Consider the following 14,060-nt stretch of genomic DNA (forward strand, 5'->3'; position numbering starts at 1 on the left):
CTGGGCTTGTCTTATGCTATTTACCCTTCCTTGGCCTGCTTCTCTCCTAATAGCAGTCTACCATCATTAAGACTCAACCCAAATGTTTCCTCCCGTTTCCCTTCTCCCAACCATGAGAGCGATCCCAGATCCTACCACGCCACAGGAAATTCCTCTCATCGCTCTACTCAGCTTTTAATAACAGACTATGGACTTATTTGCGCCAGACCAACTAATTCTATTATAATTATTTATTCAGTTATGTGTCCTCTGCCGGCTCACTATGAAAGAACAGGCCACAGCTCTAGCACAGGGCTGTACGGGGTAGGCACATACACATTCACCAGAAGGGGCCTGTTTAGCATTCTGTACCTTAACTTGGCTAATAGTATGAAGGAAGAAGATGCTTATGTATTTTCCAGATATTAAGTATCTTTTTTCTTTTTAAAGAGAGGGAGAGGGAGGAAGACAGGAAGAGGTGGGTGGAGGAGGGGTAGAAGGAGAGGAAGAGACAGAATCTTAAAGCAGCCTCCACACCCAGTATAGAGCTCAATCTCACAACCCTGAGATCATGACCTGAACTGAAATCAAGAGTCAGAAGCTTAATGGACTGAGCTAACCAGATGCCCCTCTTTTTTTTTTTTTTTTTAAATAAATTCTACATCCAACATGGGGCTTGAACTCATGACCCAAGATTGAGAGTCAGATGCTCTGCCAGCTGAGCCAGTTAGGTGCCCCCAAGTATCATTTATATCAACTTTCAGCACTCATGACAGATCAGGAACCTACATGTATCGCAACTCATTTAATCCTTACGAGGCAGGTGATACCTCCATTCCACCAAGTGGCAAGCTATGTATGTGGCAGAGCTGGCAACTAGAATCAGTCTCCTGCCTCCTGAATTCTGAGATGTTCTCCATGAGGAGTTCATCCAGGGAACCACTGCTTCAAAGATGCAACAGATGCTCGGGGGCTTCTTGCTGTCTTCACGGCCACTGACCCTGTGCTAAATGGGTCCAGAGAGAAGTGGTTTTTACTTTTCCATCTCCTCCCTCCAGTTGCTTCTTCTTGCTCCTGTACCTGCTGCCTCTCAAAGTAGACTATCTGGGTCTACTTTGAGAGTGACCCTGCTCTTCCTATGAAAACCAAGTGCCAGTTTTGTGATGTCACTTCTGAAATCTGTTGCTCTGGGGCTCAAGCTTGCTCTGGACAAAGAAGTTGTTGGAAGTCTGCCCTCCAAGCCGAAGGGGTGCCAAGGCAGAGATGGCCAAACTAATGTTAACTGTCAATGCACTTGCCTTAACAAAGACTCAAGATTATCTCCAAAGGGCTGCTGGGAAAAGTCCTGGACCATCCACATACTTCTGTGATTACTGAAACCGAAGTTCAGAGCTCGGAGACAAGGAGAGCCAGTACAGCTGCTCCTGGCCTGGGAGAAAGCAACACAGGAAAGGTCAATCCACCTGAAACCCTTTCTCAACCAAAAAGGAGTTAAGGCTAACTGGTCAGTACACAGAGGCCACAGTGTGAACCAGGCAGGAGGAGCGTGCTCTCTGTCCTCTACCATCATGGCATATCTAGCTAAACTGTCACAGGATAGGCCCAGTGATGTAGTATGAGCCACACCCCTGAGCTCCAGAAAATGGAATTCTGTAAAGCACCCTGACTCCTTTCTTAGGTCTAGAACTGATGGCATTAAGAACCCCCAAGATAAACTCAGCCAGACAGACCTATGAGAGTTTTTGGTTAAAGACACATTTTTTTTGGTTAATCACAACACGTGTGATTCTGGATGTATCTGGTATTTTGGACTAAGAAGTTCACTTGTGCTCTTCCAAAGATTGTGATCAGTTTGGATTAATCCAAAAAGTGAGGTGCAGCTGATGTTGCATTTTTAAGAAGAGTATGGAGAATTGGGACAACTGAGTCTATGAGTAAATACCACTTTTAGGCTAAAATTCTGGTTTGTTCAAATCAAACCCAATATTCCCCTGGCCCTCTGAGCAATCACAGTGATGGTGGAAGCTCTGCAAATACATAACCAAATCACCAGTGACCATCAAGTCAGAGATCTGGCCGTACTGAAACACTTTATACACACAGAATAGAGGACAAGGAGATTTCTGACACACTCATGCTTTGGACGTATCAGTACAAGACAGTATATGAGACTGTGTGTGAGTCCACCAGGCAGTTAACTGGGAACAAGCATGATTTATCTGCTGGCAAACGAGTCTCCATCACACCTAATCATTCTTTTATCTAAGTGCATCTTGATCTTCTCAGTCCTGGACATCAAAGTAGTCAATTACTGGTTCCTTGGCTATTTTCTGTAAATTACTGCTTGCAGGATTTCTGAAAAGCAAACAAAGAATAATCAGTCTTTTCTTGTTTGGGGGAAATAGACTGAAGCCTACAGAAAGTTAAGGATCAGTTGATTTATCATTTGCAAAGCTTTGATAAGACAGTGGCCCACATGAGCAGGGAACTATTTAAAATTTGGTGATGGGCACACAGGGGTTCACTCTATTAACACTATTTCTCTACTCTGAAAAGTTTTCCACAATAAAGTTTTATACTAAAATAAAGCAAATAAAGGGGGAAAAAAGCATGGCATGAATAGGCCAAAGATCCCACATGGTTATGATGAAGTGGTACTGGACACAGCTGTGGAACAACATGTGGAATACCTTCATGTTTCCCAAACCACTGCCCATGTGGATATGGAGCTGAGCTGACTAGAATCCATGCCATCTGCTCTCCAGGGGGGTGAAGCAGGGCTGGTTCTGGGGAACTACGTTAATCCAGACAATCCCTGCCAAGGTTATACCCAGTGGGCAACACCTAGCTGTCCTGTCCAGTCCTCGGGAACACGACTGCCAAAGGCCACCATGGTGACCCTGTAAAACTGCCCTTTCCGCCCTCCCAGAGGTTTTGTATAAGAGGTTCTGGTAGGGCTGCTGTGCGGAAGGCCAGAACAGCATTAGGGGACCCTGCCTGGTTTCAGAGCAACTTTCGGCAATGCTGCCTCAGTCACAATAAGGGAAAAAGGGATGGTGCTCCATCCCTGCTCCTGAAACCTGCTGCTTGCCAATGTGGTTTTCTTTTCTCTTTAAATTATGAATACATGTTTTTGTTGTAAAAATTATTCAAACCATATAGACGACAGATCAAAACACAAAAGTATCCACCTTCACTGCAACCCTGATCCACTATCTGACTTTCACCTCCAGAATAACTTTGTGAACCATGTCATGTTCCTAAATGCTCTGGTGTGACAGACTGAATCCACTTCCCAGTGTCACCACCTACACCACAGAAGTTATGTCCAGTGATTTTTCCCCAGAGGGAAAGTGGGCACTACAAACATCAAACTTGGGAGCTCTCTGACATGAACAAATGTCTGACATTCCAGTCAAACCTGACTTATTTGACGAGATCGGGCGCGTTCAGGGTGGTATGGCCGTAGACCAAACCGGACTTATTTGAACCAAGCACCCCAAGGTCAGGCCCGAGAGGCAGCCAATGGCTAGTGGAGTCCCGGACAGTTCAGCCCCTGCTGTCTTCTCTGAATACAGGGCCTTTGGAAAGCAGCTGAAGGATCCTTACTTGTCGGTCTGATGTCTGTGGTGAGGAATTGGTGGTGGAGGCCGTGACTGCATTTCCCTTTCAAGGACACCTGTCAGCGTGGTAGGAGGACAAATGGACTTCCCTCTGATAAAAGTCAGAACACAAAGTATTGAAAAGTGAGACTTGTTTGTGGAGATAGGCAGACCGCTGGAAATCCAGTCACGACTTTCAAACGGGCTGCTGCTAAGTGCTCTAATGTGACCCATCTCCTCTCAGGCATGTCACCGTCATTTAACCCTCATCCTTCCACCCACCTCTCCCTGGGCCTGTTATCTGCTCCCTCTGGTCCCGCACTTAAGTTTTCTTCATTGGTAAGGACCTACTCTGTCAAGTTCTGACAGTGATCCTAGATCCTCTCTATCACACCAGCTCACACTACAGCCTTAGTTTCCTCTAATGGCAAACACTGTTTACAGGGGATGCCCTGAATCAGAGTCCAGCATTTTTTGTTTTCATCATGCCAGAAGGACAAGGGAAAAAGGGACAGATAGATGTGATGGCCAGGCACTCAACCCAGGCCCTTAGGGTCTGTTCCCTGTGCCTGGCAAAATGCTACCTCCTGTGTTGCTCATAAATTGGGCAGACAGGAGGCTTGAATGTCTTTAGGCATGTCTGTCCTGTGGACTGAAACATGGGCTTTGCTCTCTGTTTCAGAGCTTTATTATTTTTTTTTGTTGTTTTTTTAGAGATTTTATTTATTTGACAGACAGCAAGCATAAGCAGGCAGAGTAGTAGGCAGAGGGAGAGGGAGAAGCAGGCTCCCTGCTGAGCAAGGAGCCCAAGGCGGGTTTCAATCCTAGGACCCTGGGATAATGACCGGAGCCAAAGGCAGTTGCTTAATCGACTGAGCCACCCAGGTGCTCCCTGGCTCAGACCTTTTTTTTTTTTTTTTTAAAAGATTTTATTTATTTATTTGACAGACAGAGATCACAAGTAGGCAGAGAGGCAGACAGAGAGAGAGGAGGAAGCAGGCTCCCTGCTGAGCAGAGAGCCCGATGCGGGGCTCGATCCCAGGACCCTGGGATCATGACCTGAGCCGAAGGCAGAGGCTTTAACCCACTGAGCCACCCAGGCACCCCTGGCTTAGACCTTTTGATTATATCAGTAAGGCTAGCCCAGAAGCAGATTTTCTATCTATTCTTCTAGGAGAGGAAGTAAGGCAAGCAAATGTTGATAGACCTTGCTTCCGAGGTCCAGTTTGCTGCAATGAGCAGTTCCTCCTATGATAGAAAGATCAACCCACCTGACTGCAGTGACCACGACATTGCGCTTTGGTTCACTATCATAGCTCACGCTCTCCAGGCCATACACTTGGGCCAGGTCATGGATGATCCGGCGATGGTCTCTGTTCATGGGAGGGAAGCAGTGGCTCTTCTTACTATTCTTTCCCTGTATTGAGGGAAAAGATGACGGATTGATAAAATCATCCAGAAATCAGAATATACTTACAAAGGTCCTTCCCACCACACCAAAACAGCTGGGCTGACAAGAGATGGCTGAGTTTTAGAGCATAGGGTATTCTGCTGGCTGCTAAGCAAGCCAAGGAGTTTGGGAGGATGAGGTCTGATGCACTTCCTTTATCTATTCTGTGAGTCACAACAGTAGCAGCTAGCTGGGATTAGGGACCAGGGGAAGTGAAAAGAACCTAAGAGGACAGTATAATGGTTCCTCCTAATGGGCTGGCAACTGGGGAGTAAGTGATATACCGAAGAAATGACTAAATAAATTGAAGACATAAAACAAGACAGTCTCATTTCTTATAAAAATACGTTCTATGCTAAAAATTTTTAATGTGCAGATACACTGGAAAGCAGGGAAATACATTAGTGTATGTTTGCTAGTTAGGAGAGGAACAATGATTCCATTTTCTCCTTCATGTCAGGATCCTGGGAAATGGAAACAGAAGGAAGAGAGAGAGGAAGGGCAGGGGCTAAGGGAGATGGCGGGAAGGAACTCCACCTTCATTAGACATGGAGCTAATACAGGCATCTCATCCTCACTCACAGTCTCCACAGAATAAAGAGAGAGCCATCCTGGGGTTGGCTGCTTCTGACTAAATTCGAGACTTTTCTCCTAAAAGCTACCTCCAGGACAAGGGCTTCACTATCTTGAGGGAGTCTATCTCACTACTCTTCAGCTCTAGTCATTCAACTTTTGATCTTTACTCAAGGGCTTTTAGCCTGCCTTAGAGGTAATAAAGAACAAGTGTGCCCTCTCATAGAATAGCCCCTCAGAGATCATGTCTTCCTAAGTCCCCACAGTCATTCAGCTGTCACTACTAAATGCCCCCTGTTGTCCAGAGCTTCTTCACCCAATCTTAGCCACTGAGCTAAGATTTTTTTATTTATGCTAAATTTGATCGAGAATATCTTTGCTGAACCAGGACAAGGCTTCCATGGATGTTATAATGGCTGGGCTTTTGGGGAAGACAGGGATCGTCAAGAAGTTGTGACTTTTTCCTATAACTACTCTACACTGATGGTGTTTCTGGGACTTGATTTTTTATCAAGCTGGCCTTAGAGATATGTCCAGTTGGATGTTTTGACTTCAACCTTATTCACGGCCTCCACAAGGGCTTCCATTTCTTTTTCAATGTCACTGACAAACTTTAAATCCTTCCTGAAATGAGAAATCATCACAGTTAATTTCATCTTTCTGCTCTTTGAGAATCCCTTCCACCCACGTTCTCTGCCCATAATCTGCAGACAATGAACAATGTGGGCAGAAAAATGGCAAAGGGCAAGAACTGTCAGCTAACAGAAGGCTGACTATGACTAACAAAGGAAGAGAAAAAGAGAAAACAAGTATGGGAGAGGAGAAGACAGAAGGAGAAAGAGCTGTCTGAAGGGCCAGGAAACAGGAGGAAAGTAAGAGCTGTTATTGCCCAAGTGAGGGCCCATGTTGGCAGCCCATCACTCAGTTCAGGCTAGTCCAACCAGGCCCTAGGCAGGCCCAAACTTCTACTACATGGTCCATACACCCAGAGCCCCCACAACCCATGCTTAATTCTTCAAGGCAACAATTGTGAGAAACCAAGAAAGGTTTTTATTAAACATCATAATCTCTTGTATGTATAAACTTCAAATGGCTCAATCACAGAGGAGTACTTATTAGTTCCTACATCTTAGAAGAGCAAATACTCTTGCAAACCACATTTAAGAAAGCTGGTAACAGGGGAGCTCAGGTGGCTCAGTTGTTAAGCGTTTGCCTTTGCCTCAGGTCATGATCCCAGGGTCTTAGGATCGAGCCCCACATCGGGCTCCCTCATCAGCAGGAAGCCTCTTTCTCCTTCTCCACTCCCCTCGCTGTCTCTCTCCGTCAAATACATAAATAAGATCTTAAAAAAGCAAGCAAGCAAGCAAGCACGCAAGCAAGCAAGCTGGTAACAAGTTACATACCTGGCATCCTCTTTTAAACTGTCACTGAATTTTGACCCTGAAGAACGTACATTGAAAGGATCAGAATCCTCAGTAATATGAAACGCCTCTGCTAACCGCCTGAAAATAAGAGAGAAGTAAGTAATAAAAGGAAAAGGGCATGAAAACTTTTTACAGTAACACAGGACACCCCACCATGTCTTAAGTTCTTAATGTACTAACGATGCCATTTCAGCAAACACAATTACTAAGGCAGGAATAGCAACAACTTGGGAGAAGATATGATTTTGTCTTCCTGGAAGAAAATAAGACAAATCTATGTGGGTCTGAGTGAACCAAATGGGCTGATACTGGCAACCTGGGTTATCTGGTGCAGAGAAGGGGGGCAGGAAATGAGAGCACTGGGAGTGCAGTGGGGTATGGCAGTCTCTGAGGTTTTACCTAAATATCACATACATACATACATAAGGTAGACATGTACACATTAAAACTAGAATCATCTTACAGAAAATGTGGAAAATAAAGAGAAGAATTCCATTAACAACCTAAGCACAAAATTTCAGTACACTTCCTTTCAGATTTTTTTCCCTTTAAGTCATCGCAATTAGTGTTTATAAAACTTGGCATCTGGGGCACTTGGCGGGCCCAGTCAGTGGAGCATGTGACTTGTGATATCTGGGTTATAAGTTCAAGTCCCACAGTGGGTGAAGAGAGGGCGCCTGGATGGCTCAGTCAGATGGGCATCTGCCTTCAGCTCAGGTTGTGGTCCTGGGATCGAGTCCCGTGTCAGGCTCCCTGCTTGGTGGGGAGCCTGCTTCTCCCTCTGCCTCTGCCCCTGCTTGTGCTCTCCCTTTATCACTCTCAAATAAATAAATAAATCTTAAAAAAGAAATAAAATCTTAAAAGGAACAAAACTAAAAAAATCCCAATTTGGCACCTTTTTTTCACCTATCATTATATGATTGGCATTTCTCATATTACACTTGTTTTTCACATTTACTGTTTTAATAGCTGCATAATCTTCTAATTATGTATTTACCAGAATTTACCTAAACATTCCCGAGTTTCTTTAATAATAGTTCCCCAGTTTCCGAATATTTTAAGTGACATGATATCACTAGGCAAAAAACTTTTAGGGTTATTTCTCTGGAAAATATTTCCAGGTGTGGGATTACTAGATAAGATGGTCAGACTATGAGTAACACAGTCTGAGAGCTTTCCACAGCTGCCCACTTGTGTTCTGACTGCCAGTGAACGAATCTCATGGCATCTCAGCAATACCCAGTTATGTCTTTCTTTTGTAAAGAGAGATAAAATTCAGGTTGCACTTAGTATAATTTTTGTTTACACTGAAATAGGGGTCTCTTGCACGTTTAATGCCCATACATATGAATCTGATTTAAGCTTAATTCTAAAATTTTCAAGAGAAATTTCCGAGAGTTTTGATGTTTTGATTAGTCAGCCAAGAATCAAAAATTATTTATTTATTTAAGACTTTATTTATTTATTTGACAGAGAGAGATCACAAGTAGGCAGAGAGGCAGGCAGAGAGAGAGAGAGGAGGAAGCAGGCTCCCTGCTGAGCAGAGAGCCCGATGCGGGACTCGATCCCAGGATCCAGAGATCATGATCTGAGCCGAAGGCAGCGGCTTAACCCACTGAGCCACCCAGGCGCCCCAAGAATTAAAATTTAAACACCAATAAAACATATCAGTGGGCTGAATTTGGCCTGCCAGTTTTTCATTTCTGCAACAGAATATATGCTTGCAACTTGAGATGGTATTTATTTAAGATTTAATTTTTTAATTTTAATTTTTTTGAAGATTTTATTTATTGATTTGACAGAGAGAGAGCACAAGTAGGGAGCAGCAGGCAGAGGGGAGAGGGAGAAGCAAGCAGCCAATGAGGGGCTCAATCCCAGGACCCTGAGATCATGAACTAAGGTGAAGGCAGCTGCTTAACAACTGAGCCACCCAGGTGCCCAAGATTTTTAATTTTTAAAAAATAATCTCTACACCCAACATGGGGCTCAAATTCATAACACTGAGATCAAGAGTCGCATGCTCTACTGATGGAGCCAGTCGGGCACCCCATGTATTTTTTTAAATTGGCATTTCTTTTTCTCCTAGGTCAGTGGGTATTAAGAAAGAATCTCTATATAGTGAGGACCATCAGAGGTCATCATTCTAAAACGGAGGAGAAATTGAAAAACAGAGAGCCAGTTATTTTTCTTAAAAAGATTTTATTTATTTTTTTGAGAGAGAGAGAGAGGCAGAGAGAAAGCACAAGTTGGGGAGAGGGAGAGGCAGGCTCCCTGGATCCCAGTGTGGGGCTTTATCCCAGGACACTGGGATCATGACCTAAGCCTAAGGCAGACGCTTAACTGACTGAGCCACCCAGGTACCCTGAGAGAGACAGCTCTAATCAATAACTAATTACTGAGGATAACTAATAACTAATTTAATCCTCACAACAACTGTGGAAGGTACATATTGTCACTGTTTCCACAGATTTTTAAGAAAATTAAAGCTTCAAAAGAGAACATGACTTGCCGAAGGTTACATAGCTAAGTGATTTGTGAAGGCAGGATTCAAATTCAGGCAATCCGACTCTAGTCTACTATATAAACTGTCTTGAACTACACAAAGGTGCATTTCTATGCTTTAGAGGCCTTCTGTGTATTCACTACAGCATTTCTGAATACTCATGACTCAGTTCATATTTTGTAACTGAGAACACTTTGACTGATGGTTCCTAAAGGTCAAGAGTTTGAACAGCAGTTATTACAGAGTTCACCATAAGGGTCAAACCAAGGGAAATTTGGGCAGCACTATTATTTATTATATACTTCCTATGCATTTAGCCACTTAAAGAGGTACTGTTAACAATAGTGGAAAGTCAAATTTCAAGATAAAACAGGACTGTACTTTGTCTGCACTTGTCTGTTTTTGTTTAATATGAGAAATTTTCAAAGTGACAAAGTATTATTTTATAATGATAAAATCATCGTAAATTCAAAATATTTTAAGTCAAAAATGCATTTAATACATCTAACCTACCAAACATCATGGCTTGGCCTAGTCTACCTTAAATGTCCTCAGAACATTTACCTAAGGTTACACAAAGCTCATTTATTTTTTAAGATTTTATTTATTTATTTGAGAGAGAGAGTGTGTGTGCTCATGGAAATGCGAGAGTGGGGAGAGAGGGAGAGGGAGACAGTCTCAAGCCAACTCCCCACTCAGTGCAGAGCCTGACATGGGGCTCAGCCTCACAACCCTGAGATCATGACTTGAGCTGAAACCAAGAGTCGGACGCTCAAATGACTGAGCCACCCAGGCACTCCACAAAGCCTATTTTATAATTAAGTGCTGAACATCTCATGTAATTTACTGAACACTGTATGGAAAGTGAAAAACACGATGGCTATATGGGTACAGAATGGCTGTAAGTGTATGGACTGTTTACCCTTGTGACTGCATGGATGACTGGGAGCTGTAGTTTGCTGTCACTGGGCAGTATCGTAAGAGAGCACTATACTGCATATTGCTAGCCTGAGAAAAGATCAAAATTCAAAATTTGAGGCATGGTTTCTACTAAACATATATTGCTTTTGCACCACTGTGAATCTGAAAAATCGTTAAGTCACTATAAGTTGGGGAATGCTGTATACCAGTTCACCTAAATTCTCCAATTGTTAACATTTAGAGGGCTATACCTTTTAATCAATCTCTGTTAGAACCAGGAAGTCTGCTGGTCACTGAATAAATGCCCCTTAATCTAATAAAGAACATCCTCAAATGACTAACAGAAAACATCATATTTAGTGGTGAAACATTCAAATCTGTCTGATATCAGTAATGTCGATTATCACTACCTCCTACTCAACACTGTACTGGAGGCTCTAGCCAGTGCAAAAAGGCAAGAAAAAGAAGAAATTTAAGAAATGTAAAGAAATAAAACTACTATTATTGGATGAGGGCATGAAATAGTAAGTGAATTTAGCAAGGTTGTGAATACAGATCTATAAACACCAATTCTATTTCTATACAGCAGCAACAGGCAATTAGAAAATTAGTTTTTTTAAAGAAAATTAAATTTTAGAAGTGATACAGGAAGGGAGAAGAAAGGAGGTAGCTGAGCTAGAAGAAAAAAGAAGTGATACAAGAAAAATTACCATTTAAAAAAGTGTCAATATCAAATATTGCAAGGAAGAAATCTACTGCAAGTTGTACAAAATCTGTATACAGAAAACTGTAGAGTATTATTGAGAGAAATCAAAGAAGGCAGGAATAATTGGAAGGATATACTTTGCTTATGGATTAAGAGACTTAACACTATAAAAACATCAAATCTTCCCCAACTGATCTATAAATGAAATACCAATTCAATAAAAATCTTAGTAGTTTTTTGGGGCAGATATTGATAAGCTAACTCTAAAGTTTAAAAGGAAATACAAATGCTCATGAATAGCCAAGTTAATCTAGAAGAAGAACCATGCTTGAAGAGACATACTATCAGATATTAAGACCTTTATTGTTATAAAGGTACAACAATTAAGAGAGTGTGTTACTAGTGTGATGGAGGATAAGGAGTTCAGCAATAGTATTAATATGTAAAAAAAAAAATAGTATGAATATGTGATTTAAGACAAATGGCACTGGGGCGCCTGGGTGGCTCAGTGGGTTAAAGCCTTTGCCTTCGGCTAAGGTCATGATCCCAGGGTCCTGAGATCGAGCCCCGCATTGGGCTCTCTGTTCAGTAGGGAGCCTGCTTCCCCCTCTCTTTCTGTTTGCCTCTCTGCTTACTTGTGATCTCCATCTGTCAAATAAATAAACTATTAAAAAAAAAAAAAAAGACAGGGCGCCTGGGTGGCTTAGTGGGTTAAGCCACTGCCTTCGGCTCAGGTCGTGATCTCAGGGTCCTGGGATCGAGTCCCACATCGGGCTCTCTGCTTGGCAGGGAGCCTGCTTCCTCCTCTCTCTCTCTGCCTGCCTCTCTGCCTACTTGTAATCTCTCTCTGTCAAATAAATAAATAAAATCTTAAAAAAAAAAAAAAGACAAATGGCATTGGAAAGACTGGGAAAAGGACATCTTGACAGTATTAGTCACATGAATATGCATATGGAAGAAAACTGAATTGTGAACTCTCCTTAAACCATGCTCAAAAAAATCAGTCAACTGTAGCTCTAAATGTGACAAGTAAAATGATACAGCTTCTAGACAGTAACAAAGTATCATCATGACCTCAGGATAGACAAATACTTCTTAAACAGGACATAAAAAACATCAGTCTCTAAGGAAAAGACTAATAAACTGGACTCATTAAAATTAGAAACTTCTGGGCGCCTGGGTGGCTCAGTGGGTTAAGCCGCTGCCTTCGGCTCAGGTCATGATCTCAGGGTCCTGGGATCGAGTCCCACATTGGGCTCTCTGCTCAGCAGGGAGCCTGCTTCCTCCTCTTTCTCTCTGCCTGCCTCTCTGCCTACTTGTGATCTCTCTCTGTCAAATAAATAAATAAAATCCTTTAAAAAAAAATTAGAAACTTCTGCTTATCAAAAGATACCATTAAGAGAGTGAGAATTGAAAGCATGAAGTACAGGAAAATATACTATATAAAACCAGCAAAGGATTCACATCCAAAATATATAAAGAACTCCTACTAATCAATATAAAAAAGAGAACACAATTACAAAATAAGCAAAAGAGCTGAATAGGTACTTCACAAAAAGGGATATCCAAATTGCAATAAACATATAAAAAAGTATTCAACCTCATTAGTCATCAGGGAAATAGAAACTAAAAGCTCAATGATATCTGGGTATACATTCACAAGAATAGATTAAAATTAAAAAGACGAACAATTCTAACAGCTAATAAAAAAGTGTAGAGCAATGGGAACTATTACCCTGGTGGTGGGAGTATAATGTGACACAATCATTTTGGATACTGTTGCGTAGAGCTGATTAAAGTTGAACGTATGAATACCCTGTTAAATCAGTAATTCTACTCCTAAGTTTAAAACTAACAGAAATGAGTATATATATATACAGCAAAGGGAACATACTGATATTCTTAACAGAGCATTATTTGTAACAGCCCAATAGTGATAACCACACACGTACCTATTAATGGCAGAGTGATAAATTATATTAATACAATAAAATATCATGGAGGAATGCAAATGAACAAAGTATTGCTACATGCAACAAGAGGAATATCACAAATGTCATAAAAGCCAGAAAAAATGCAAACTGTAAGATTTCATCATTTATATAAAGTTCAAAATAGACAAAACTAATCCAAAGTGTTAGAAGTCAGGATAGACATTTTAACTTGGTGAAGTATAGGAAAGTATTCTGGTAATTTTCTATTCCTTGACCTGGGTGCTGATTACACCACTGTATTTACTTTGTGATGACTCATTGATATGTACACTTCCAATCTCTCTATATGTATGTTATACTTTAATATAAAAGGTCATTAAAAAAATTTTAAGCTTCTTATATCCATTGGAATCAGGAAGTCTGCCAGTCAGTGATAAGTATGCTGTGGCATGTGATGTTTATACCATGCCCCAAACCAACAAGCCCATGTTTCAGAAATATGCTGAAATCACCTAAGTGGTTTATCCTTAGATACTTATATTTCAGTTCCTGATGACTGAATTTCTCTTGATCTCTAACAGCAGCAAAAGACTCAGAGCAGGTGTTGAGTGAATGCTTGAATGGTTACTCCTTCCTATTAATTTCACAGAGCTCAAGAACAAGTAGATAAAAAGCAGGAAATGACTTACTTTTTCCTTTCCAAGGCTAAACACTCCTCATCACACTCCAGCCTTGAGAAACAAATGAAACAGATAAAGTCAGGGCAAAGATTTTCACAACTCCTACCCAGCAGTAAGTTCTTTGTCAACCTGGGAACAGAGTAGACTCTGGCCAAAAACATGGTTACATGAGGTCCCTCTCAAGATCAGGTTGGGGGGCCTCTGGGTTATGGGACTCGAATCTAGTAGGAGTCCTCAGAAGGGCCTCAAAGGGTCTCCAAAACACTCCTAATGACCCCCTGACAGCCC

At 41.8% G+C, this 14,060-nt stretch overlaps 1 protein-coding gene across 5 annotated transcripts in view; it reads right to left on the reverse strand.

The window, feature by feature from the left end:
• Positions 1-2,050: 2,050 nt before the first annotated feature.
• NFX1 (nuclear transcription factor, X-box binding 1) overlaps positions 2,051-14,060 on the reverse strand; it is an 81,081-nt gene continuing 69,071 nt past the window's right edge. For all 5 annotated transcript variants that reach the window (XM_044265525.1, XM_044265524.1, XM_044265523.1 and 2 more), the window contains 6 exons: positions 13,782-13,823; positions 7,008-7,106; positions 6,162-6,228; positions 4,853-4,998; positions 3,589-3,693; positions 2,051-2,334 (listed from right to left, as the gene is read on the reverse strand). In XM_044265525.1, the coding sequence (XP_044121460.1) occupies positions 2,262-2,334; positions 3,589-3,693; positions 4,853-4,998; positions 6,162-6,228; positions 7,008-7,106; positions 13,782-13,823 (532 nt within the window). In that variant the 3' untranslated portion in view covers positions 2,051-2,261. The remainder of the gene's footprint in view (positions 2,335-3,588; positions 3,694-4,852; positions 4,999-6,161; positions 6,229-7,007; positions 7,107-13,781; positions 13,824-14,060) is intronic.

The sequence above is a fragment of the Neovison vison genome, chromosome 9 (genome assembly GCF_020171115.1).
Source record: "Neovison vison isolate M4711 chromosome 9, ASM_NN_V1, whole genome shotgun sequence".
Lineage (NCBI taxonomy): Eukaryota > Metazoa > Chordata > Mammalia > Carnivora > Mustelidae > Neogale > Neogale vison.